The sequence below is a fragment of the Astatotilapia calliptera genome, chromosome 9, assembly GCF_964374335.1.
Source record: "Astatotilapia calliptera chromosome 9, fAstCal68.1, whole genome shotgun sequence".
Classification (NCBI taxonomy): Eukaryota; Metazoa; Chordata; class Actinopteri; order Cichliformes; family Cichlidae; genus Astatotilapia; species Astatotilapia calliptera.
In genome coordinates, this window is record NC_137430.1 from 24,461,242 (window position 1) to 24,486,768 (window position 25,527).

At 40.8% G+C, this 25,527-nt stretch overlaps 3 protein-coding genes across 7 annotated transcripts; 2 read left to right on the forward strand and 1 right to left on the reverse strand.

Moving 5' to 3' along the window:
* Window positions 1-115: 115 nt before the first annotated feature.
* med1l (mediator complex subunit 1-like) lies at window positions 116-7,503 on the reverse strand. 4 transcript variants are annotated; one of them, XM_026180030.2, is made up of 17 exons: window positions 7,155-7,295; window positions 6,919-7,008; window positions 5,627-5,702; window positions 5,473-5,527; window positions 5,226-5,352; window positions 5,112-5,140; window positions 4,899-4,970; window positions 4,731-4,805; window positions 4,464-4,540; window positions 3,988-4,050; window positions 3,767-3,878; window positions 3,518-3,642; window positions 3,306-3,412; window positions 3,000-3,198; window positions 2,794-2,889; window positions 1,565-1,667; window positions 116-834 (listed from the first exon to the last, which is right to left on the reverse strand). In XM_026180030.2, the coding sequence occupies exons 2-17, from the start codon at window positions 7,006-7,008 to the stop codon at window positions 567-569; spliced, it is 1,674 nt and encodes a 557-aa protein (XP_026035815.2). In that variant the 5' UTR covers window positions 7,155-7,295; the 3' UTR covers window positions 116-566. The 4 variants fall into 4 exon arrangements, with proteins under 4 accessions (XP_026035815.2, XP_080162217.1, XP_026035816.2 ...); XM_080306091.1 differs by lacking the exons at window positions 6,919-7,008; window positions 7,155-7,295 and adding an exon at window positions 7,364-7,503; XM_026180031.2 differs by lacking the exon at window positions 3,988-4,050.
* On the forward strand, window positions 7,439-13,941 carry ralaa (RAS like proto-oncogene Aa). 2 transcript variants are annotated; one of them, XM_026180033.2, is made up of 5 exons: window positions 7,439-7,579; window positions 9,796-10,041; window positions 10,137-10,345; window positions 10,569-10,743; window positions 10,857-13,941. In XM_026180033.2, the coding sequence occupies exons 2-5, from the start codon at window positions 9,928-9,930 to the stop codon at window positions 10,977-10,979; spliced, it is 621 nt and encodes a 206-aa protein (XP_026035818.1). In that variant the 5' UTR covers window positions 7,439-7,579; window positions 9,796-9,927; the 3' UTR covers window positions 10,980-13,941. The 2 variants fall into 2 exon arrangements, with proteins under 2 accessions (XP_026035818.1, XP_026035819.1); XM_026180034.2 differs by having other exon boundaries at window positions 9,924-10,041.
* Window positions 13,942-15,122: 1,181 nt separating this feature from the next.
* On the forward strand, window positions 15,123-23,613 carry cdk13 (cyclin dependent kinase 13). The gene is made up of 14 exons (XM_026180029.2): window positions 15,123-17,253; window positions 17,498-18,064; window positions 18,154-18,312; window positions 18,420-18,559; window positions 18,717-18,887; window positions 18,994-19,183; window positions 19,308-19,364; window positions 19,492-19,593; window positions 19,697-19,774; window positions 20,038-20,154; window positions 20,256-20,387; window positions 20,474-20,670; window positions 21,376-21,870; window positions 22,103-23,613. The coding sequence occupies exons 1-14, from the start codon at window positions 16,115-16,117 to the stop codon at window positions 22,801-22,803; spliced, it is 4,245 nt and encodes a 1,414-aa protein (XP_026035814.1). The 5' UTR covers window positions 15,123-16,114; the 3' UTR covers window positions 22,804-23,613.
* Window positions 23,614-25,527: the final 1,914 nt, after the last annotated feature.

Consider the following 25,527-nt stretch of genomic DNA (forward strand, 5'->3'; position numbering starts at 1 on the left):
CACTCTTATTGTACAAAACCTAATTTACATCAAAGAAGAAAAAAAAGAAGAAGCAAAAACTAAATTGTGGTTTAGAGAGAATGCATTTGAGAGCTGAATCATATGCTACACCAAAGCTATTTTTTTCTTTATTTTTTAAATGTGTGGAGTCTTACAAAACATCAAGAGTGCATTATGTACTTTAACAATGTTTGATTGGCTCACATGGTACCAATCAACTGGGCTCTTGGCTGTCTGAGGTCAGATGTCAGACCTCAGATCTTTACAGCCAGTAATCTCTGCCACGCTGGAATGCATAGTAAGTGACATTTAAGCATCCTGCAGGAGATGGATGCGATTATGAACTCTGAATTACTCAAACACAGCCTTCTGCAGTTACACATTAGCATCTCTAACTGATAACGGAAAACAAATACCAGTTATTCTGGTCCATATTTATGGCTGATTTAACCCGTGAGAGTTTTCATAAAGGCTGTGGATGCACGTTTAGATCAGCTGTGCCTGTTGTCCACCCTGTGTTGAAACGTGTCTACAAGGGGTGGTGGGTAAGAGGAGGCGGAGGGACTTTAATTTATTTCAAGAATAGATTCAGATTTGGCTACAGTCAGGGCAGAACGTGCTAAATCAGCAACACTGAAGCCGTCCTTCGGCATAGCTGCACTTTGGGAGAAAGTGGCCAAAGCTCTGCTGGTGTCGGCCACAGCTGTACTCGAGGGAGCTGAATGGTCATTTTCAGTCTCTGTGGTGGCCGAGCAGCTGGGAGAAAGTGGGACAGAGGTGATGTCCTCGAGCTTGTTGTATAGCATCCTCATTGTCTCAGGGATGGACATACAGCTGAGTGGAGAAAAACAAAACAACTGAAAGTTCCTAGAAGGAGTGGAGCTAAAATTCAGTACGGCAACAAGACAAATCCCCTCCTCTTACAACCCAGTTGTTGAAACAGTCTGCTACCAGATATCTATATTCTTAATAAAACATGCAGGAACTTTAAACAGAAAGCAAATCACAGGTAAATAAATGTGCAAGGTCACAATGTGTTAGTAGAGACGTCAGTGGGACACAGGCGCTGTAAAGGTTAAGTGCCGCAGCTCGGTGGGAGAATGTAAACGCAGAGGAATCGGGAGAATGTGATGAAGACACATACTGAAGAGAGTTTAATCTATAGTTGTAACACAAACAGCAAGGAAGCTGCTGGTATGTTAGCCAAGCATTGTGTTGAACACACAGTTTAACCTCTTAATTAAGAGCATCTTTTTTGTTGGCGTGTGTAGCATGTTTGTAAATGTAGGATGAGTACTAGTGGTTGAGAAAGAGTTACTGTAATTCTACCATGTAATCATGTGCTCACATTTGTTATGCTAGTTAAAGCTGTAAAGTTTAGACACTGTTCAGGTAGCTGATGAATGAATCAGCATAATAAACTACATTCAGTTACTCTGCTGCACACAGATCTTCATAATGCAGAATTTCTGTACATTGTTACACACACTTGAGTGAGTAAATAATAATCACATTTACACCAACATCTGCATGTAAGCATGGTTCTTAAAGACAGAAAACATACCTCATGATGACAGAGGAGAGGTATTCATTAATGGAAGGATCACGTGTATTTGCTCCAAATAAGCTGCAGGTAATCTGGTGAGGTTTCGGTACATTCACCAGCACTGTGGGCACAAATCAGTTTAAATTACACACCACATTCCTTTAACTTGTTCATTTTCCCAAACTGATATTACAACCAGGTTTTTTGTTTTTTTGTTTTTTTTACTTAATTTGCCCATCTACCACCATGTTTATAGCCAAAAAACGAACCCTGCAGGAAATATGATGACGTTCAAGAAACCAGGCTGAGATTACTTGTACTTTGTGGCATGACACTTTGTCCTGCTGGAAGGAGTCATGGGTACACTGGTGGACATTGCTAACAGCAACACTCAAGAAGGCTGTGACATTTAAATGATTCTAAGGGGACCACAGTGTGTCAAGAAAATCTCCTTCACTACTCCACTACCACCTCCACCACCCTGAAACTGGAAATCAGAGCCATGCTTTCAAGTTGTTGTTTTCTAACCCTACCATCTGAATGTCACAGAAAAAAATAGACCAGGCAAACTCAGGCCAGGCAATGTTTTTACAATCTTCCATTGTCCAAATTTGATGAGATTGTGCAACTTTAGCTTTCGGTTCTTAACTGACAGGAGCAGCACCCGATGCGTCATCTGCTACTGTAGCCCACCTGCTTCAAGGTGTTCTGCATTCAGAGATGCACTTCTGCATATCTTGGTTGCAACAACTGGCTATTTGAGCTACCATTGTTTTCCTATCAGTTCAAACCATTCTGGCTATTCTCCTCTGACCTCAACAAGGTGTTTTCACCCAGAGAACTTCCACTCACTGCAGTCTTTTCCCAGACCATCCTCTGCAAAACTTAGAGATTTTGCACCCTGACACCAAGACAAATTTCCTTATTTGTGTACAAACTTGGCCATAAACATGATTCTGACTGTGGTGATGTCAAAAACTCCCAGTAGATCAGCAGTTTATACTCAGACCAGCCCAATTGGTACTACCATGCCAAATGAAAAGTCACTTAAACCATATTTCTTCCCCATTCTGATGTTCAGTTTGAGCTTCAGCAGGTTGTCTTGACCATGTCTTTATGCCTATATGCATTTGATTATTGCATATAGGTAAAAAAAAAAAAAAAAAAAAAAAAATAGATATATTAAAAAGGATAAACTTTTAAAACAGCTAATTTTTTCCCAAATTTGAAATGAACTTAATGCTCACAAACACCCAGGGAGTCAGCGTCAGGTGGCTGGAAGGTCACAGAAAAGCTGCTGTCAGACTCTGGAAGGACTTCAAAATGCAGGCCACAAACTGAACCTGGTAAGATGCATAAATGAAGCGTTACATATTTTAAGCACAACAATGTTTGCTGCCCACTTTACACCATCTCTGTGTCGACCGGTTTTGTAATGTAAAAACACTCCTACCTGGACTGGCACAGTGAAATATGAAACAGCTCCTCAGCAGGGTGTTAATGGCACACTGGTGGCGCAGCAGCTCCAGCAGGGCTGGGACATGACCAGGGTGGGTGAAGGGAACACTGTCCACCACAGCCCCCCTGTGGGCAGGCACATCCCATGCAGCTCCAGGGAAAACATAACTATGCATCACACCACCAGGAAGAGTCTAGATGAATAAACATTGATTTTTTTTTTTTTTAAATGCATAAATTACATATTAAATACTAACCCCTCTTTTACCTTTTCCACTTATAATAAATAGTATCCACATACCACTGTAAAAATCATGTTGCTTTCGCATGTCATCTCCCAGGAGCTGTTTGCGCTTAATGAATCTCTCATGAGAAGCTTGGGTAGGGGTGCCCACTGCAGGTCAACATCTGGTACAGTCACATGTAGGAAATAATCGGAGACAGAGCAGCAGTAATGAGCAGGCTTTTTGTTTCATGTCCATTTCACAAAATACTCATGAAAGCCTCCCTGACCTGTAATTTGGCTGAGCTTCTTTACAAAAGACGGCATCACGGGCATAGCTGGCTGCAGTTTAAGCAGGAAACAGGCAGGCAGCATTTCATTTGGCACCTCATTCAGCGGAACAAACACAGGATAACTGCTCCAGGACACAATTGTACTCCATTAACACCAACGCTAGTGACAGTCAGACTCACTCATAAATGGAAAATGAAACGTGTCCCGCTGGGTGAGAGATTAAAAATCAGAAAGCAGGCAGATACCCCTGAGGATCCAGCTGGGGAGGCTGAGGGACCACAGATGCCATCTGAAGCTTGTGGGTCACATTGCTGACAACTACAGTAACCTGGGCGGCTTGAACAACTGGATTCAAGTCTGTCATTTGAGGAAAATCTATTACTTTTAACATCTCCGATGACACCTGTATTGAATGAACTGAATGAAAGAGAACGCAATTTATCACGTTTTTAACTCAGAAGCTTACCTGACACCAAAGTTTTTGTTCCATTGGTTGGAGGAATAAAGAACCGCATGGTGAAAGGACAATCTAGAACAGGGATGTCAAACTCATTTTACACCATGAGCCAAATTCAGCCTAGTTTCCTCTTAATTAGGCCAGACCAGTGACACTTCCCTTTCTGTCAGTGTAAATACATTTAACTTCAATTTTAATGACTTTTCTATAATAGACAGTGAAAACTTTTACATCACCTAATTGTTTATCTATTACTTTGTGTGGTGTGGTTGACTGTGGGGGAGGTGTTTATCAGAAGGAAAGTTGTAAAATTTGTGAAAATAAAGTTTTACATCTTTCACATTTTCCAAAGCCGTCCAGTGGGCCAGATTGGAGTCATTACTGGGCCAATTCTGGCCCCCGCACCTTATATTTGACACTCTTGATCTAGAATTTAATTTGCATAATTTAAATACAACCAATTCAATATACAAGTGTAACTATACCTTCTTTTCCCATGATTAAATCCCCTATCCTGCCATTGTTTATCAAGTCCATTTCAGGGTCAAAATACTTTTGTTCCCTGAAAAGAGGAAAAAATACAAACAAAAAAAAACAAACTGCAGTTTATATGAAGAGCTACAATTATTTACTCTCCTGATCATTTTATATACATGCGTTTTGGTTTATGAAATTTAAATTGAAGCACTGAACAGGAATTCATTTTGTTTTAAGCAGACAGACTTTTGGAAAGTTGTTGCTTTGTCACACACCTTGGCAAATGAGCGATTTTCCATAAGTCTTTCCCAAGGCACTGTAGAGATGCCAACAATTTAAATTTAATTTCACTGGAAAAGAAAAAAGGGAACACATGGCTAAATGATCACAAGAGCCTCAGATTTATAAGAGCTAAAGAATATTTGATAAGCTGAGGTAGGCACTTGTCTCCAGGGATGTTGTACTGGGCAAAGAGGCCTTGTAACTTCAGGGAGAAGGCGGCAAAGTTTTTGGACCTGTGCACCCAGAAAGCAGCACAATCAGCAAATAGAGCTAAAACCATTAGTGCTGTCATTATGCTCTTAAAAAAATTTAGTGGATAATGGCACTGCTTACTGCAAGAAAAATGTAAATTTAAAAGCAATCCATTCCCTTACCTTAGCAGCTGAAGCAGGGATTCACTGGGCTAAGAGACAGTTTTATTTTATCAGCATGATTAGCAAAAGGTGAGAAGTTCTAATGACTTGCTGGAAACAGCACAGTCCACTTACAACAGGGGATTCTCCGTGAGGGACCACCTTCACCTCCTCCACTTCACCACACGGCAACAACAATACCTCAACGTAGAATAAATCAGCTGATAAATAGCACGTGGCCTCAGCAAAATGAAAACTCATCCTTGGGAGAAAAGATTCATATGGATAACAAGGTGTCATCACAGTAGATTAATAGAAAAACAGATGAGGAAAGATATGAGTCTAAAAAGCAAAAACAAAGCCATGGAGGTCAGTTTTATACCCTTGTTGTTTTGCGATAATCTCTAGGCGGAGCTTTGTGGTGTTGATGGTGCACACTGAAACATAACGAGATTCATTTTACTTATGTAAAGTAAAAATACTTCAAATAAATAAATAAATAAATAAATAAATAAAAACACATGTTACTCACATACCGTTTGATTCTTCCTGGAGTTTTTCCAGGGATCTTTCCAGTGGCTTACGGGATCTGGATTCATCTCTGGATTTCTCCTATTATAGGAACAAAGGCGAGAGACAAAGAAAACAACAATGGACTGTTTGTATGGCAAAAGCAAAGTCTTGTGCAAACAGCCTTTGGTCCTGTCTGCCCATCTCACCATGCAACACAAACTGCATGACACCATCTCAAGGAAAACACTGACATTTGCATGCTTTTCATACTGGGATGTGTGTGTTTAATGAAACAAATGTTTTGGAACTAGGAGTTTGAAATTATTGTACTTAATTTTTTTTGAAGAAGAAGAACCCCACTTCTTCACAAGTTCTCTTTAAGATCACTGCTGGAAGAGAAATTGATAACTAGCCCCAGATGCCTTATCCCTTTGGACCACACATCACTTCAGACCACCAAGCAATCACATTTCTTCAACACACTCCAGAGACTGACCACTGCCAAGCTCCACTCCACATTAATCCAAAAGTATTATCTACCCTGCTGCTCCACCCATGACAAATCTAAAGAAAACTAACCAACCCTCTCTTCTCACAGAGGCCCAGCATACAGATAGAACAATAATAATAGTGACTGCACAGAGTACAGCCCGTTTGCCTCATGTCAGTGCTTGAACTCTCAAACCTCTAACCAAATAATATACATGTACAAGAGGGACATCCTCTATTTAAGAATCAATAAATAGTGCAAAGGAAAATTAATTAAGCCAGCAGTAGTGCATGTCTGGCCAAAAGGGATGCTGTTAAAAAGTGGAATCAAAGCCAATGCCATAAAGATAACCAACAACCCACAGTCAAACTACTTTGTTTTGATTTGAAGGCTTTACTCCATACACTGTACCAGGTGCTTGATAAGTAAATCCAAGTAGGTTAAGTGATACCAGTCAATGCAAAAAAAGAGAAGAAGAAGAAGAAAAAAAAAAGACCGCTGATCAAACAAAACAAAGCCGTGTGTGTTCCAGGATGAATGATCTCATTCTGAGTGGATAGCCACACCAGTTCACACCACATTATCATATTAGCAGAGCCATGCACTAACCAGCCACATAACGCAACATACCCCCTTTAAACCCCAAACAAAACAAAGGAGGGGGTCTTAGTTTAAATTAGAAATAAAATGAGTAATCTCTTTTGCGTAAGACGAGATTTAAAAAAAAAAAAAAAAAAAAAAAACCCTAACCGTACAACTAAAATGATTCAAATAGACCATTTGAGTAGAGGCATTTTCATTTTTATTTAATGAAGTCTGCCTCACCATACACCTTCGGACAAGCTGAAAAGTGTCAGCCCAACTCTTCTCTGCAAACTTCAAACACAGCTCTGGAATTGTGACCCTGTCCATCATCTAAAGCGTCGAAAAACAGAAGATTGATGGGAAAAAATTAAATTAAACTTTCTTCCCATTTTAAGATGTTTTATTTACATTTGCGCATTTTTTTAACTTAAATTGTGTGTTTATTTAGTGAGAACACTATATTCAAACCGACATACCTGGCATGTGGAGGTCTCTTCACTCTTCTCCTTTTGAACAAACCTGCCACTATTTATGCGGATTAGCCAGTTAATCAGTTATGTGGTACCTTTCATCCGCTGTTCCTAATCTGCATTGTACTGTATGCTCAACTGCGAGGGTAATTATCTGATATGTCCATACCCGGGGCTATATTTTTTTTTTATCTGAAAGAAAATATTACACTCACACACTAAAGTCAAAGTGAGACGCTGTGTGCTTCTCCCAAGCAGGCGGGCGTTGTCAGTCGGAGCCAAGCCCACAGGACGTGCAGTCAGTCTGCTGCTAACAGCTACCAGCCGGGTCTCTGGAGTTAGCTAGAAAGCTAGCCATGAGCTAACAAGTAGCTAGCTGAGTCTTTTCGTTTCGCCACCTTAAATTCCGCTTCATCAGACCTTTTGCCAAGGTGAGTGCTGTTTATTTTTGGATTTGTGTTAATACAAGACATGGTACTGGTGCAACGGACCCTGCTTGTCTTTCAGTTTTATTAGCGTCGCATCATTTAGTTATGATTAGCTGCTCGCTAGCCGTTTTTTCCCCTTTACCCCCCCCTGTGTGTCCACACTCGCCCTCGCTAACGAGGAAGCTACTGAGTTTGGAAGCAACGAGCGAACATCTGTTGCAGAATATCCGCTTTTAGAGACGTGTCTTTCAGATGTTATCTTCATCCTGAAATGTTACTTTGATGTCAGGTGGCATTTACCTGCCCGGTAGCATAGTTAGCTTGTTAGCCACATTGCCCAGCAGTCAACCAGCTAAGTTGCTAATAAGTTAACGTTGTTGTTAGGGACGTGTACACTGACATTTGCTGTGCTAGTTTCTTTTATTGAAATAGTTGGTTAAATAGTTGATTTCTCAGTTCATGTTATGTATAGATTTTTGTGTATAGTATTTTGTTTTTTTGTATTCTTGGTGTGCTTATGGTGTGGCGTCTTGTTTGTTTTTTATTTGCTAAATAATGACTCGCTGACTAATTTGTCTAACTGGTGTATTGACTTTCCACCCACATTTGTGCTGATGATTGTAAACTGAAGGCATAGTATTGTCTCTACAGTCTCCCTGTCTTTACATAAGGTGACTTGGGTTTGTTTAGAAATTGTTGTTAAACGCCTCTCCAAGCCCAGAACGACTGACTCGTTAATAGTTCCCTTTTCACTTCCACTCAAAACAACTTGTTAAGAGATGTTTGCAGCTTTAAAAGATGAAAGTAAAGCAACATTCCTTCAGTTCTTTATAGTACTATTGACTTGCAGTAAATATAAACCTTTTATGTTAATTTGTGTAGTGACGAATTGGCTGCAAGCCCATGCTTATCCCTGATTCCCCCCCCCCCCCAAAAAGGGTTTGTGTTGGCCTTTAGGAAAGGGCTTGAACACACATTTCTGGACAGTATGCATTTTCTATAGTGTTCTTGGACAGTCCAGTATGGAAAAGAGGCCACTCAATGGCTTTATCATGTGTCACATTTTATCCACTGTTGTCAAAGACATATAAAGTACTGCCAACTTTTCAAAACTTGTCTCCCTTTTCTTAGGGCAGGTTCACTTAAAACTGTTCTATTAGTGGAATTTGTGCGCTTTATTTGTAGTTAACGTTACCTTTTCTGTGCTATTGACAAGCAGTATTTGGTCCTCAGGCTCCAATGTGTATTTGTAGTGACACTTGGCTGCCGAAAGTACTGCACCCACAAGGCGCCTTTCTGAATTGGTATTTGTGTTTCGGTATTTTAGCAACACGCAAAAGAGGTTTAAGATTATGTTAAATGTACCCTTTTGCTATGTTGTAGATTGGCCAGTGCATCTGTGATGTGAGGGTCATGTTTCGACCAGTTTGTTTGGTATAACCTTAACAGCTGTTTTTACACAGGAATTAAAGAGTTAGTTTCTTGGGAGAAGTTAGGAATCCCTTTGCTGGACTAGGCCTAAAACTGATTCAAACAACATATTCATAAATCTTTCAAATCTTTGTGTACCTTCAGACATCTGAGAGGGAAAAATTAATAAATAAAATCGATTAGTAAATGTCTTTGCATGGACAAGAAAATTATTTCTTGTCTCTTGTATGAGGAAATTATGCCAGGGGTAATATTTCTACCAGTAGTAACTTGCACTTCTATTGCTTTCTCCAGCTTGTGTTTCACAACTAACCAAGATGTAAAAACAAAATGTACAGCTGGAAATTAGAGCCACGTTTACAATTTGTGTGATCTGATTTCTGTTACTTCTGAATACTTATGGCCTGAATTGTTAACAGGTCAAGTGGTATTGCGGTCGCGTTTGTAAAGAGGAAAGTAATACTGCTTAAGGCAGTAAGGGATAGGTGCTATTTGCACAGGCAAATGGCTTCAGAGCAGAATTTATAATGAAAATAAATTTGCATTTCTAATGCGTCAGTCTTGTGTCATGACAATGTTTCCTGCATTCTTGTTAAGCTACCGAGAATCATTCTTTTGTGCGACGTCTCAAGTCTAATTGTAGTTTCTGCTTTTTAGCCTTTTATTGGTTTGGGATTTATTACCATGATGACTGTGCAATCAAAATGCAGAAATGGAACCTGGAGGCACTGGAAAATATGATGCAACATCTTTCTCTTTTTTTCTTTTCTTTTTTAAATTCTCCACAGGAACTATCATTCAGCCCTTTGTTGGACCTGCAGTCTTTGGATCTGATTTTTGCAGTCCTCACATTTCACAATCCCTTCCCGCCATCTTGCACTTTCTCCCTTTGATACTTGCATCTCTCGGTACACAGAGCCATGGCAGCTGCAAAGCCAAAAGGGCAGAACTCTCTAGCCCTTCACAAAGTGATAATGGTTGGCAGTGGAGGAGTGGGCAAATCAGCTCTTACACTCCAGTTCATGTATGATGAGGTGAGCTGCTCACATCACAGTACTCAACTGAAATTCCAGTTTTGAGGTTTTAATAAAAAAAACTCTGGCATAATGGATCTCTTTCTGTTTTCTAGTTTGTTGAAGACTACGAGCCCACTAAAGCAGACAGTTACAGGAAGAAAGTGGTGCTGGATGGAGAGGAGGTGCAAATTGACATCCTTGATACAGCCGGGCAAGAGGACTACGCAGCCATCCGGGATAACTACTTCCGAAGTGGCGAGGGTTTCCTCTGCGTATTTTCCATCACAGAGCTGGAGTCTTTTGCAGCAACAGTAGACTTCAGGTGCAGCCACTTAGATTCTTTTAATGAAGCGCTTACCCATCCATTAGGATGTAATTAAGCTATTCTTCTTCCTTTGCTTTTTTGATACTTCATCACAACTCAAGGTTTTTCTTCCATCAGGTTGACTAGACTCATATGAGTAAGGATTTTGTGCATTTACCATGCAGCGCTCTGTTTATTTACATAATTCACGGCTGAATGAGAGTTCCTGTTCATTTTGCAGAGAGCAAATTCTGCGAGTGAAGGAGGATGAGAATGTGCCCTTTCTCCTGGTTGGTAATAAGTCAGACTTGGACGACCGACGGCAGGTTAGCGCAGATGAGGCAAAGGCACGTGCAGAGCAGTGGGGCGTGTGCTACGTGGAGACTTCGGCCAAAACTCGTGCCAATGTTGACAAGGTTTGTTTAACTTGCTGAACATAATAATTCCTTCCTATGCTGACACCAAGCAAAACAGACACATAAACACAGAAATGTGAACACTTGTGTTTTTTATGTTCTCCTGTTAACAGGTTTTTTTCGACCTAATGAGAGAGATCCGGGCAAGAAAAATGGAGGACAGCAAAGAGAAAAACGGGAAGAAGAAAAGTAAAAGTTTGGCCAAGAGAATTAGAGAGAGATGCTGTATTTTATAGTCGTTAGAGGGAGCAGGCTCGCTGCTTATGTACATACGCATTTCTCAGACTTTTGCTTTTTTTTTTAAATTTTAATTTAATTTAATTTTTTGTGCCCATACCTGACCATGACCTTCTGTTCCTGGTTAACAGGACATCTGACCATGTGTCAGGAAGTAGTAAGGTGGCGCTTCATACACCATTTATAGCTCTAACTTTTTATGTGCTGACACTCCAAATAATTTATGTACTCTCTCTCTTTCTCACTCTGCCCACATTACAGAGTGTAATAATTCAGTGGTGTTTTTAATTTAGACCTAAGCTTGAGAGGCTAAGTCCTGAAATGTTCCAAAACTTTTCATTGTAAAGTCTGACGTGTGTGTGTGTGTGTAACACACATATTAAGAGAGCTGTGCAGTGCAAGTTGAAAAAAAGATTTAAATGAAAGTCTAAGCGCCAAGGTTTAAACAGGGAAGATGTAACTGGAGCTCAGTACTGGAAAGCCCCAATCCCTTTTAATTAATCCACCATCTTTGGTAAGAAGGGTTAGTTAACAGACTCGGCAGTGTAGTGTCAACCCAGAGTTCATCAAGAGCCACAGAGGAGATGAACATTGCACTGAGCCTATGAAACCTTTCAATTAGAAAAAAAGTTTCATTATCAAAGCTCGAGACAAAATTTGATGCCATTCCTGTTTGTCGTTTTACACCTCAGTTTTACTACGTTGTACAGTTAAGTATACTTCTTTTTAGTCGTGACGTCAAACATTTCCCTTCTTCTCCTCTATCATATCACCCAGTGTAAGATAAGCGCACTAATGTTTCCACTAATCTCTCCCCTTACCCCACAGACTTTTGAGTCTTCTCAAATGCACAATGGACATTAATTGTTACCCTTGAATCTGTGAGGGATTTTGCAACACTTGAACTCTTTTTCAATTCTAACATTTCAGAAGTTTTACCTCACTTGGCATTGTCTTTTTTGCGATAAAGGAATCCCTGGTGCTCAGATAAAAGGTGATTCCATAACACTACATCCCTTACATGCTGACACATCTTAATTTTAAAAACAAAGAAACACATTGTAACATGTAAAAAATGTCTTTTTTCATTTATAATTTTTCCTGACATTTAATCTGCAAACTTGTATCTCCTTTTTCCTTTTGTTAAATGGAAAAGTCCTTAATTGGAAAGCTGGGGTAAATTAATGAATAGATCATTTTTAAGGCATGAAATGAAAATGAGACTGCAGGCTGCATAGACGTGAGGTGATACTTGTCCAAAAAAAGTTTTAGTCGCCAAAGAAAAACGCTAGCTAGTACAAACAAGTGCCCACTTATTATTTGAAGTGAATGACAGCTTGCTGTAACGAGCATCAAAAGTAAGCACTACAGTCTTTGCAAAAGGAGTGTCGGGAAGCGTCGAGATTTCAGTCTGATTCGCCTGGGGAAAGAAATGCAAGGTTATGAGGGCTTTAGTAATTCTTGTGCAGTGCGTCACTGTTGCCTCTCTGTCCATTGTGAATGTGAAACATCCCCTCATACTCATCCTGTTTGCCTGTAATCTTAGACTGCCAATGATTTGCAGAGTTTAGAGGTCACTGGCGTTCTACTTTGCTACTTTTTGTGCAAGGCTACCCTGTGTTACAGTGCTGTAGTAACATGCCGAATGTGTTCATTTTATCTTGTAGATGGCATTTTAGAGGCAAAGGTTGAAACAGTGTATAGAAATTGGCAAATTGAGAATGCATAGACCAAAATACACTGTGAAAACTGCCCCTTGTTTCTTAATTTATGACTGAGCCTTTTCTTTTCTTGTGAACAATATAATTTATTTTTAGTAACTTATTATTTGTTTTTAATATTTCAGTAAAGTTAAACAGCCACATTGAGGTTGTTGCCATTTTTCTCTCTGATTCACTACCAATCGTTAACTTAATAAGCTGCTCACCATTTACACTAAAAGATTGCCACAACCAATAACGTGCCCAACACTGGAGTCTATGCAAAATGTTTGCTGTAATTGCAAAGAGGAAATGTGAAACTTGGAAACAGTTTAAAACACTGACTGGGTCTAGAAACTATTGAGAACTAGAAGCACTTGAGCTGGAGCGCCATTTAGAGATCTGACTGCAGTTTGGAAAAAAGTGTGTCATCCAACAGCTATGAAGCTTTCTTTTGTCTGTATGTTTGTCTTTTTAATGTGCGTTTATCATGCAACTCATGTCTACAGCAAAGCACATAGTAGGAGGAGTTGGACTTTAAAACAGTAACGTGAGGTGGCATCAAACTGATTGGTAAGCAGTTTATTCTAATATATGTCCTAAGGGCTAAACTCCAGTACACCACATAATGATTGAAACGCCCTGAAAGTTAAAGTGGCACGCACAGAAACTGGAATGAGCATAAAGATCCCAGTTTATTATTACTCTCCTTCTTTAGCTTGAGATTATTACATTAACCGCATTGTGTCTTCATTGTTGAGGATTACAGAAGCTGCCCTACATAAAGTGACTACCGTAATGCTTGCATACTATAACACTGGCTAAACAAAGTCTTTCTTGTTTCAGTTGTTTGTTGTGGGTTTTTGTTTATTCAAGGAGACATCATTCATAATCATTCTACTGCTGTTACTTTGTTTCCACATATTAATTTAATAGACTTGATAGCCCGAAAAATTTCAGTGAAATACTAAAACAGATGTTTGTGTGAACGCTATGAGCGAACTGTCCTACTGGGTATTCAGATAACTTGTTTTGCCTTTTCTATACCCTTGGAGTAAAAAAAGAAATCTATAGGTATCTATGTAATTGATTGGATGGTTGTATGTATGCCATCAGTTAAATGTTTCCTTCATGTTTACTTATTTTTAACATAACCACTAATGTAGCCTATCTGTTTGTGAATACAAGAGGTGATGCTTACATTTCAATTCATTTTTTTTGTGAGTTTGGAAATGGCAAATAAAGTGGACATTACTAATAACACTGTGTATGTTCTGTGTGATACGTTTATTGTTTTTTGCACTGAACAGGTGAACTTTGAAGTGCTGTGTTATATGTATAAACATGGATAATATCTATCTCCTTACCCTGATCTTTCTTAGAGGAAAAGCACTATCTTAAGGTCATAAAACAAGCTCTTGAAGTGTCTAGGTTCTTTCTAAGCACCTTAGAAACTCGTGAAGTCTTTCAGCAGGCCTGTATTGCCAGGAAAATAGCAAGACATGTCCATAAAAACACACCACAAAAACACTTGCCAGAAAATGGAAAGGTAACATTTATTGGTGTCTTTGTTGGATAAATAACAATAAAAACAGGTAAATAAATATATTTGTCACAATTTCAGCTTGTGCATTTGGTTTAGAGAAAAAAGTAAAAATTGCTTTAGCTTTTAGGTATCTTTCTTGTGTTACACAGTGTCTGCGATGAATGATGTTGTAATTTGTAAGGTATTTTAGTTTTATTGCATATAAATGTATCTATGCGCACACAGAATTTGAAATGTTATTGTACAATAGTGAGCAAACTAAGGTGTAGGTTGAGCTTGTGCATTGCCAGTCAGATCATCTTCTAATATTATTAAAAAATATCCTGAGTAAATGCAAAATGCAGTTAATGTATTAATGTGTTAATGTATTAACGGTAAAGGTTATCCAAACCTACCTGACCACATGTGAAAAGTTCTGCAAAGAAAAGTGGGCCGAAATTCCTTTGATGTGTGAGACTCATTGCCAGTTATTGCAAATGCTTGACTGCAGTTCTTGCACCCAAAGGTGGCCCAATGGTTACTAGGTTTAAGGGGTATTTACTTTTTCCTGAGGCCAGGTAGGTTTGGAAAGTTTTTTTTCTTTAATAAAAAGAAAATCTGTTTTGTTTTTAATACTTAAATTTAACTTCTTAATTTTCCAATCATTCCCTTGACAAATGACCATATTCTGTATAGTAATAATTAATCATTTAAACTGAGGAATGAGGAACAGATTAACTGTGATTAACGGCGCGTGACGGCAGCATCTGGTCTTATTGTAATCAATGGAAAGACGTAACCTGTAGTTCCATTTACTGGATACGTAGAAAATAACCATCTCCTGTACACTCTGGTTAATATCGCATTTTCATATCATATTATGTGGTGGTTTTTTGATGGTAGGGGTTTCCCTTTCGCTGTGACGTTACCAATGGATTACGAATACGAGTGCCATTGGTTGACAGCGACGCACAAGGCCTGTAGTTTGAAAGCAGCCTGGGCCCGGGTGAGCTGTACCGTTAGCTGTACTGGGAACAAAGTTATATTAATATAAACACATTCAGAGATTTTTTTGAGCTATTTAACGCAGAGGTTTTGCTACTTTCGGGTAATGCTGCAATCAGCTGAGGTAGCAGTCCAGCAAGATACGTGGACGCAGGCGTGTTTTTGAATGGCATTGTTTTCTTGCATGTTGACTGAGTTGTCTTGAACTCCACACAAGGAGAAGCTAGCTGGCTAAGTTGCTAGCGGCTAGCTGGTTAGCCGCGGACTATCCGGCCAACTCGCGTGCTGTTCACTTCCTTGTTGCACACCGGAGTGTGATGGAGGGCAAGAAGTTTGTGAGAAGGAGACGGAGTTGACTACTTACATTTTAACACTATTCGGTAAATGGATTTACATGCTCGCACAGACGATAACGTTTTAGAAAAAGTGGATCTTAAATTTAGAGAGGCTTTAGGCCTGTGCTTTTACCATGAAACGGAATGCGACTGTGTAGCCGAGTACAGTTAGCCAGTTAATACTAGCTGGCTAAACCGACTAGCATTAGCTGATAAATCTGGGAGATGTCCGTCCTGGAACACAATGGTTGAGTATCGTATGGCTCTGTAACCAAGAATCATTTTGTGAATTTGATATGAGCCGGAGTGTGCTGGCACTAAGTGTCATTAATTTCCCTCTGAACTAACTCACTTTATCTTCAATCTGAACTGTACTAGCTTTGTAATGCTAACGTTAAGCTAGCTAGCTGGCTGGCTGTCTACCTGTGATTTTGCTGTTACGTTAGCTGACTAGCCTGTCACCATAGCTAGCCCAATGTTTTGTTCCACGACACACCAAGGGACATAGCTTTGGTAAATTAGAGAATATATTATTCTTAGCGTGGTGGTAGCATTTATTTGGGAGATAAATGCCTAATTCGGAGGTGCTTCGCGAGGGTCGGGGACGGAGCCCCTCTGCACAGAGAAATGCTAGCAGGCAGGACAGGCGTAGCAAACCGGGGAGCGGTGCCGCTCAGCGAGACAGGCACCGTGAGAAGAGGCGCTCATCGGCTTCTAGAAGAAAGAAACGCAGGCAACCCAAGGAAAGAGGCTTGTGGCATACCGGTACAATAGAGGACCCTGACAATGATCGAAGAAGTGCTTTTGAGAAAGATGTTGAACTTCGGACACTGGTGGAGTACGATGACGTGAGCTCCCAGTCAGAGCGTTTTTCTGGGAGCCCGTCTCCTAAACTTGACCCCCATGCTGAGAGTCTCACAGCGGACCGACTTAGCGATGTTGACTATAATGGACCAGCATCCCCAGACAGAAGTCACCCCAGAGAGCGGGAGGCAGTAAGCCTCAGCAAGGACGAGAAAACAAGAGGACCACCTGAGAGAAGCAGGCAAGAGAAGGAGCTAAGTAAGAAAAAAGACCGTCACAGTCGGGAGAGGGACTCCTCAAAAGCCAGGAGTGGAGGAAGCCTGAGTGGCTCTAAAAATCACAGAGACACTACAAGGAGCAGTGACAGGAATGGCAAAAGGACATCTACATCCCAGTCCTCACAATCTGCTGATAAAAGGGATTCAAAAAGGCACAGAAGTAAAACAAGATCTGATAAAGAGCCCCCATCTGCATACAGAGATGCTCCACAGTCTTACAGAGATGATCGTGAGGACCTCAGGGCATACAGGAGAAGTCCTGGTTTTAAATCAGAAAGTCCCTATGGGACATCATATTCATATAACTACCAGTCTCCTGGCGGTTATAACCAGCTGATATCTAGAAGAAGTCCAACTTATGCGAGCAAAAGACTTTCTCCCAGTTCCACATATTACAGCCGAGATGCAGACATGTATGGGTCGTACGGTGCCCCCAAGTCACCCAGTTCATACTCGAGCAACAAAAGGAAGAGATCACCTGTGAGCCCAGTGAACTGGCGCAGGTCTCCGAGTTACGGTCGGCACAGTCCTTATGAACAAGGAGAGTTTGGCTCAAGTCCTTATGGTAACCGGAGGCGATCACGGAGTCCATATAGGAAGTCCTTGAGCCCAAGTCCTGATGTCAGGTGAGTTGTTATTACGCAGCTAATTGAACATGTTTAATTTGTTGCACATGCTCTGTTGGTGTGGTGACTTTATTAGATTTGTTATAATAAGGCTGCACTGTTTCATTTTTCATTAAAAAAAAAAAACAACCCAAAAAACAACTTGCATGTGTCACTGCAGTTGCTAATCTGACTGAAATACCTTGAATTATAAGTGCTTTTGATGTACCAACTGAACATGCTGTTCTCATCATTTCCTTTCCAGGCGATCTGCTAGGTCACGCAGTAGAAGTCCATATTCAACTTCAAGGCATTCACGTTCTCGCAGCCGACACCGCCACTCTCGTTCCCGTAGTCGGCCATCTAGTCTTTCACCAAGCACGCTCACCTTCAAAACTAGCCTTGCTGCTGAACTCAGTAAGCAGAAAAAGGCTAAAGCTGCAGAAGCAGCTGCTAAGGCCAAGAATTCGAGCAATACATCGACTCCCACCAAGGGTTCCTCGTCCGCTCATCAGCCCAGCCCTAAATCGAATCACAACTCCAGAAAGGGTCGCCCTCCTTCTCCACCTCAACCGGAGAAGGGACCCCGAACTCCCACATCAACCCAGCCTCAGTCACCCTCAGAGAGGTCATCCAAGAAGACAACAGAGCACCAGACCAGCAGGGACAGGGATGTAAAGGGCAAGGATGACTCTATACATCGGGACAAGAGGAAAGCACCAGCCTCTGGACAAGGCAAAGAAAAGGAACGTACCACAGGTCAAGCCATGTCTACCCTCCCATTGCTGCCATTGCCCCAAACAGTTATTGAGCACATGGACAAAGGAGAAAGGTATGGATGTGCTGACCAGGAAATGTTTGTACTCTGTAGATATGATCAGACTGTTTCAGTATGCTAATGCTCTTTCAACATTTTTGCAGCTTGAAAGACAGCTCACTCTCAGGGAAGAAAAAGTCAGAGAAAAAGGCTCGTCAGCTTTTAACAGACTTGCCTCTGCCCCCTGAACTTCCTGGAAGCACAGATTCTACCCAGAGCCCATCTGATGACAAGAAGTCCCAAACAATTCGCCGAAGACCTAAGTATGTTCTTGATGTATATAGTGCTAAATCACTTTTTGTTTTGTGCTGTTGCTGCTGTTTTCTGTGTTACTATTATTTCAATGTAAAATTAAATTTGTAATTGCCAGAATCTGTGGTCCAAGATATGGTGAAATTAAGGAAATTGCCATAGACTGGGGAAAACGTTGTGTTGACAAGTTCGAGATCATTGGAATCACAGGGGAAGGAACCTACGGTCAAGTGTACAAAGCTAAAGATAAAGACACCGGTGAGTTTTACTGAAGATTAATATTCTCCTAATTCCTCTACACCAACTTTGGCACTGATTCATAGTGTATTCTTCAGAAAGTGCAGTTTTTCTTTGACATACAAGTCAATATTGTCATAAAGATCTGTTTTATGTATTTCTTTCTGTTGTCTGTTAGCTGAAATGGTGGCATTGAAGAAGGTTCGACTTGACAATGAAAAGGAAGGCTTCCCAATTACAGCCATCAGAGAGATTAAAATTTTACGTCAACTGAACCATAAAAGTATTATCAACATGAAGGAGATTGTCACAGACAAAGAGGATGCTCTAGACTTCAAGAATGATAAAGGTAATTTATATTTTTGTGAATATTTATGATACTTAGTGGAATTTTAAAAATAGTTTAAAAGATATTTATTTATTCTTTAAAATTCTTTCTTTCCCTTTTGTCTTAGGTGCTTTTTATCTTGTATTTGAGTACATGGATCACGACCTGATGGGTTTGCTTGAGTCTGGTCTCGTTCATTTTAATGAGAGCCACATAAAGTCTTTCATGCGACAGTTGCTGGAGGGACTCGATTACTGCCACAAGAAGAACTTTCTTCATAGAGACATTAAGTGCTCCAATATTCTGCTCAATAATAAGTAAGATTGCCTTTTTTTACCCATTTACAAGAACTTAGTGCTTCATGTTTTAAAACCTTGCTAAGGATGCTTTCAAATACGCTTTAAGCAGTGTTTTTCTTTTCTTTTTTTCCCTTCTACTCAGAGGTCAAATAAAGCTTGCAGACTTTGGTCTTGCTCGGCTGTATAACTCTGAAGAGAGGTGAGCCCTCATACATTCTATTTCTGAATCTTACCTTATGTAAGATACTTATTTATCATTACCGGTATCTTTTGGGTGTGATTTTGATACTAATAAACAGATGTTGTCTTTGTTTTTGTATTTTCAGTCGACCATATACCAATAAAGTGATCACACTATGGTACCGTCCCCCAGAGTTACTTCTGGGAGAAGAGAGGTACACACCTGCTATTGATGTATGGAGCTGTGGGTAAGTGCTGATACTTTTATTGTTAATCATAAACATTTAATAATAAGAATATCTGAAAGGTGGCATATGTGTGTCATGAATTGTGTTATTTTGTCTATTAAAGATGCATTCTTGGTGAGCTGTTCACAAAGAAGCCAATCTTTCAAGCTAACCAGGAGCTTGCCCAGTTAGAGCTTATTAGGTAAGCATAGCCTAAATTCCTAAACCATGACTGGCTCTCACACAGGGCCACAGATACAGTTTCCCTCCTGTGAGCTTTGAAATTAAAGAAATACATTTATTTCTCCTCACATTTTATTTTCCTCATATTTCCATCACACATTGGTGGTTGAAAGAGGAAAGAAGTGAGCTCTGTTGTACACAGATGTAATGCTTTACCTCTGTTACCTCTGCTCTTTACTGTACTTTTTAGAAAAAATGCCTTTCTGGTTTTTTTTTTTTTAGCCGCATATGTGGCAGCCCCTGTCCTGCAGTCTGGCCAGATGTCATAAAGCTTCCCTTCTTCAACACCATGAAACCAAAGAAGCAGTACCGGCGACGACTACGAGAGGAGTTTGCTTTGTAAGTTGATGTTTACTTTTTCTTATTGTAAGTCGTATCTGTGGAATTTGGCCTTCCAGCATTTATTTTAAACATGTTCCTGTGCTTTTGCTGCTGTTCAGCATCCCTCCAGCTGCCCTCGATCTTTTTGACCACATGCTCAATCTGGACCCCAGCAAACGCTGCACAGCTGAACAGGCGTTGGGCAGCGAGTTTCTCAAGGATGTAGATCCAGACAAGATGCCTCCACCAGAGTACGTTTGGGTTCATGTTCCATCATCATGTTCATCCTGTAGTGTTGCTGTGCTCATCAGATCTTTTACTTTCTCCACTTCTTTAGTCTCCCACTTTGGCAGGACTGTCATGAGCTGTGGAGTAAGAAACGCAGGCGACAGAAGCAGATGCCGGAAGAACTGGCAGCTCCAAAGGCACCCCGCAAAGAGCTGGGCCTTGATGACAGTCGCAGTAACACGCCGCAGGGTTTGTCTGCCCCCGGAGCCATCAAAGCCCAGAATGCAGCTGCTTCTGCTCTGCTAGGTGAGTTTGACGACTGCTTTTATTTATTTAAGGTGTTGTCGTCTTACACTTGGTTTCATTTCATACCTTAGTTTCATGAGCTAAAAGTAAACTCGGATAGTCTGATGTATTTAAAAATCAACTTGTTACCTCTGAGCTGTGAGGTAATGTATGGAAATGAGCTTTTTAAAACATTACAGCTTTCACCAGACTAACATGCTTTAAACTAGAGGTTAAACTGGAGGTCACTGTTCGGTTAAATAGCCATTACATCCGGAATGTAGCTCAGTCATTCATTTATTCACTAATCTGCCTTTGCCTTCTTCTCTGAAATATTTAAAAGATCCGTGTTGCTAGACAACACACTGAACCAAACTCACTTATGCTCATATTGTAATTTCCTTCCACAGAAATATATATATATATGTGACTCTTGGTTCTTGCTCTAGTAATGAATCTTGCAGACTGATATTTCCATTCTCTTCACTTGGGAAAAGTAAATATGTCATCGATTAGATTTATGTATTTAAAAAAGGATAGAACTTGTCATGCAAGGTTATAATATATACGGCTGTTTCCCGAAATGAAGTTATTTTAAACAAAAGCCTTTTTTATAAATATGATATGGCCAGAAGTTGTTAAAGGAACTTTTGCTTTCATATATTGCATTCAGGATATTATCAGTGTTATGACTTCTGCTCAATCTTGTCATTTGTCTTCCTACAGACCCAAAGGGAGCAAACTCACAGTTAACCCAGGAACAGCTGGCAGTTCTCCTGAACTTCTTAGGGCAGCCAAAGAGTGCAGTCAGCACAGCCCAGTTTGTCCAGTCCATGAGCTCAAAGGTCAACCAAGAGACATTACAGCAGCTCTCTAAAGCCTTAGCTCCCACTGACCCAGCTGAGCCTCCTCTTCAGCCTGCAACTGCCAAGCCTCCCCCACCCACAGCCCCAGCAGGAGTACCCCGTACTCCTCCAATGCCCAAACCTCCTTCGCCCCCGATGTCTGCTCCGTCAAATATTCCAGAAGGCGAGGCTGCAGCTGCCACACAGACAGCCATGACTATGCTGCTAGCTCAGCTCCTCCAGGCTCAGCATACACAAAGGCAGGAACCAGTCGATGGTGGAGAAGGAGTAGAGAGCACCAACTCTGCTGGAGCTGCAGCACCGCTTCTACCTCCAGAGGTTAAACAGCCTCCTGAGCCCAGTCCTGTCTCACCAGGTGAGCTGCCTTCTGAACACACTGTGTCTGTGTACCTCAGTAGATTGACAAATACTTTTTCTTTAACTTTTATACCACTGAAGGTCAAATATCTTGTCAGACCAGCAGAAATATTTTTTCTGATTTTGCTTTAAAAATGAAAATAATCGGAGTTTTTTTATTAGCTGATCATCAAAAAGTGAACTAATATTATACATGTGCAATATAATACATTGTGCAACTGTGTTTTCAGTGTCTGATGTAAGTGGGGTGTCCATCCTGCCCCCAGACCAGAGACCACCAGAGCCTCCGGAGCCACCTCCACATGCTGACCTTGACTACCGGCAGCCACCACCTGAGCCCAAGACAGGCCATGCCCCCCCTATTGCATCTGCAGGTGCAGGTGACGGAGGGAGACCCCCAGAGCCAGACTATCCACCTCTGCCCACTGCAGAAGGTTCTGGATACGGTGGCGAATACAGCCATCCACCTCCTCCACCTTTTACACCTGCAGGGTTTGGGGAAAGCTACATGGGTCATATGTTGGGTGGGGGCTTGCCACCTCACACTCTGAGAGAAGTGTTTAGTGGGCCTGGACAGGCTGCCAGCTCCTCTACTGCTCCTGGGGCTCTTGCTCCAGCCCACCCCGACCCATTCCCTCCAAGTGCCGGAGCTTCTGGACCCAGCAGTATGGTTTTCACTGGGGACAAGGACCACCGTTTTGAGTACAATCACAGCCCTTTACCTGTGGAGGGACAGTCTAACCCCAGTGCTATCCACCTTTACAACCATGCCATGGCAAGAAAGGATGGTGTACCTCCTCCACCACCCATCCCAGCACCAGGACAACCCTGGGGCTCCCCCTCTCAAGTCGGGGCTCCACCACTACCCCTTGGCTTTGTCCCACATGTGAACTCGACGGCAACAATCAGAGGCCGAGGGCTGCCTTTCTGAAAGACTGGAAATATGTAAAGTGACTATGGGTGAAAGGGTTGACCCTGAAGCCTCTTAGACCAGATTAGATGGATCTGGAGATGCACATTAAGTTTTTAATAACTTAAATCTGTATAAGGCGTTGTATTCCTCCTCAGTCTGGAATGTGGAATACGCTGCAGAAGGACAGTTAACATCGGAGGAGCTTTTATTGCTCATACCATTTTCATATTTTTTTTGTAATCTATTCTGCTGTCTTTTAAATTAAACTCGGATCTTTTTGAGTGTACATTTATCAGGCTGGGTAAATTTTAAAACTCTACCTTAGCCTTTCTGTAATTGCTTCAGAGCAGACTAGTATTAATGTTTTGCACTACTGAGTGAAGTAGGCGGAAACTATTTTTGGTTATGAAAGGAAATGGATGATGTGCTCCATCTGCACAATTAGGAATATAACCCATAAGTAATGTTGTCCTCCTTTTTCTATTGTCAAGATTATCTTCAAACAGTGGTGGCCCATTTGGGTCAGATTAGTCATGAGCACAACAAGCTAATTGAGAGAATAAGGAGTAGTAACCTCTCAGACGAATGCACCAAATCTGATCCAGCTTCATGGAGAAAGGCTGTTTGAATTCCACATGCCTTTTTTTGCCAGTAGGTGTTGTAAAATCACAAGCAAAACAAAGAAGCATAATCGGAGTTTGAAAAGAAAACAATGTCTTCTTTTTTTTTCCTGTTTTTTTTCTTTCTTTTCTTTTGTACTAAAATGATTTGTCAACCACCCTCCTCCTCCACCTTTGGCAAATGTTTATTAAAGAAATGCCGACGGTATTGTCGTCTGTTACATTACTGAAAACACTAGTTCTCACAGTGGTGTGGTGACTTCACAGAGCACACCACTGGATGGCAGTGTCATGCCAGAAACACTCACTTACCAAGAGTGTGTTCATTGCACTACAACCATTGACATGTAAACTCACCCTTACTAAACTGTTGGACCTTTAGCTTAACACCAAATTTTGACACTTTGAACATTTGGTATTTTTTGCCTCAGCAAGCACCCTGTGCAATTCAGTATAATGGAAGCTCCTGTATTTTGAATTTTTATCATTTAAACCGTGAGAGACTTTATCAAGAGCGACGTGGCTAAGAAGGTGCAGCACTCACTTGTGCTGCTGGCGGCACAATGTTGGAGCACAGATACAGAGTAGCACGACTGTCAGGAAGAAAGAAAATGTTCTCCAAGATGATGGCTCCCAGCAGATTTAATCTTCAAGCGCTAAGAAAACGGTTTCTTAAAGAAACTAACCTGTCCTGCTGAATGCTCCCTACTAATATCAGCTTTGATAAGACTTTTTGCTGCTGTCAGTTAACTCTTGTTGCACTCGGATAAAAGCAACAACAGAATTCTAATAGATTTTGGTGAGGGGGAGGGGACTGCGCTTGCACATCTGGCTTGTTTTACCCATCATATCCACATCTGAATTTGCCACACGTTCATTGCTGGTGATGAGAAAGTGATTATCTCCAAGGAGTTCTCTTCTGCAAATCTAATTCGCAACGTGGATGGCGTCTGATCTGTGCTTAATATGGCGTGGATGATGGATTGCTGAAAGTTTATGGTAGCTTCAGTCAGAGTGGCAGCATTTTTTTTTTTTTCAGGAACATGATTGAAACAGTGAGTACAGTTTTAAAAGATGGAGACGGGAAAGCTACAGAAACAAATCACTTAGTCAGTTTTAGTGAATTATGCTGATGTCCAGCTTGAAAAATGACTTTTCAGTCAGGGCCGTGCTATATTTTTTAAAAACTGCTGTAGTAATTCTTTCCTTTTTCCCTCAGTGTAAGTTGCTTACCAAATGTTCAGCATCATGTACAGTCAACTCCACTGAAAACAGGATCCAAACATTCAGCAGCAATACACAAAGGAACTATATGCACAGGTGAGCCAATCACATGACTTCCCATCAAAAAGAGACTATATACCGTATATCATCATCTATGGCAGTAAGCAGATCTTAAAGATCTAACACAGAAAAACAGCTAAAGAGTAATACAAACAACCTCAACATCTGTAAAGCTCGCAGGTGCTACCCCCTTTGTTCAATCCAAAGAAAACCTGAAAAATAACATTTAACTTTTCATGCTAAGCTAACTTTAGCACTAAAGCTGGCTTTGTGTTCAACCTACAAGCAAGGGTGGTATAATCTTCTCATCTGACACAAAAGCAAATAAATGAAGCAAATAAACATTTCAAACAACTCCTTTTATCGAGGCCCTCCAGTGAAAAAACTGCAATGTTTGACATGTAAACACATTTACTCAAAGTTCAGCCTGACAGAAGCTCCACTAGTAGCCAAAATAAACTTTTGTACCTAGCTGTACATATTGAGTGCGAAGGTGGTGGTGTGGCAGTTTTACTTATAACAACATAGAATCAGACACCGGTAAAGTTATAAGCAGTATGCCAAGATCATAGTGTCTTTGACAACCATGCATTGTTATTGCAACCATCACAGTAAAACACAAAATCACTTTAACTTCAGGGATAGCAGTCTGTCCAGTTGGGAAACAAACTGCTGTGAATCCATTTCATCTGCTTTGGTACACTTTATCAAAGAGGGGGAGATCCCCAAGGCCTGATCCACCTGGGATTAAATAAGGGATTAGACCCAGGATAGTTCATGAAGTTCAGAAATATATATACACGCTATTGCACTAATGGTTATTTGAAATGCAGTGAAA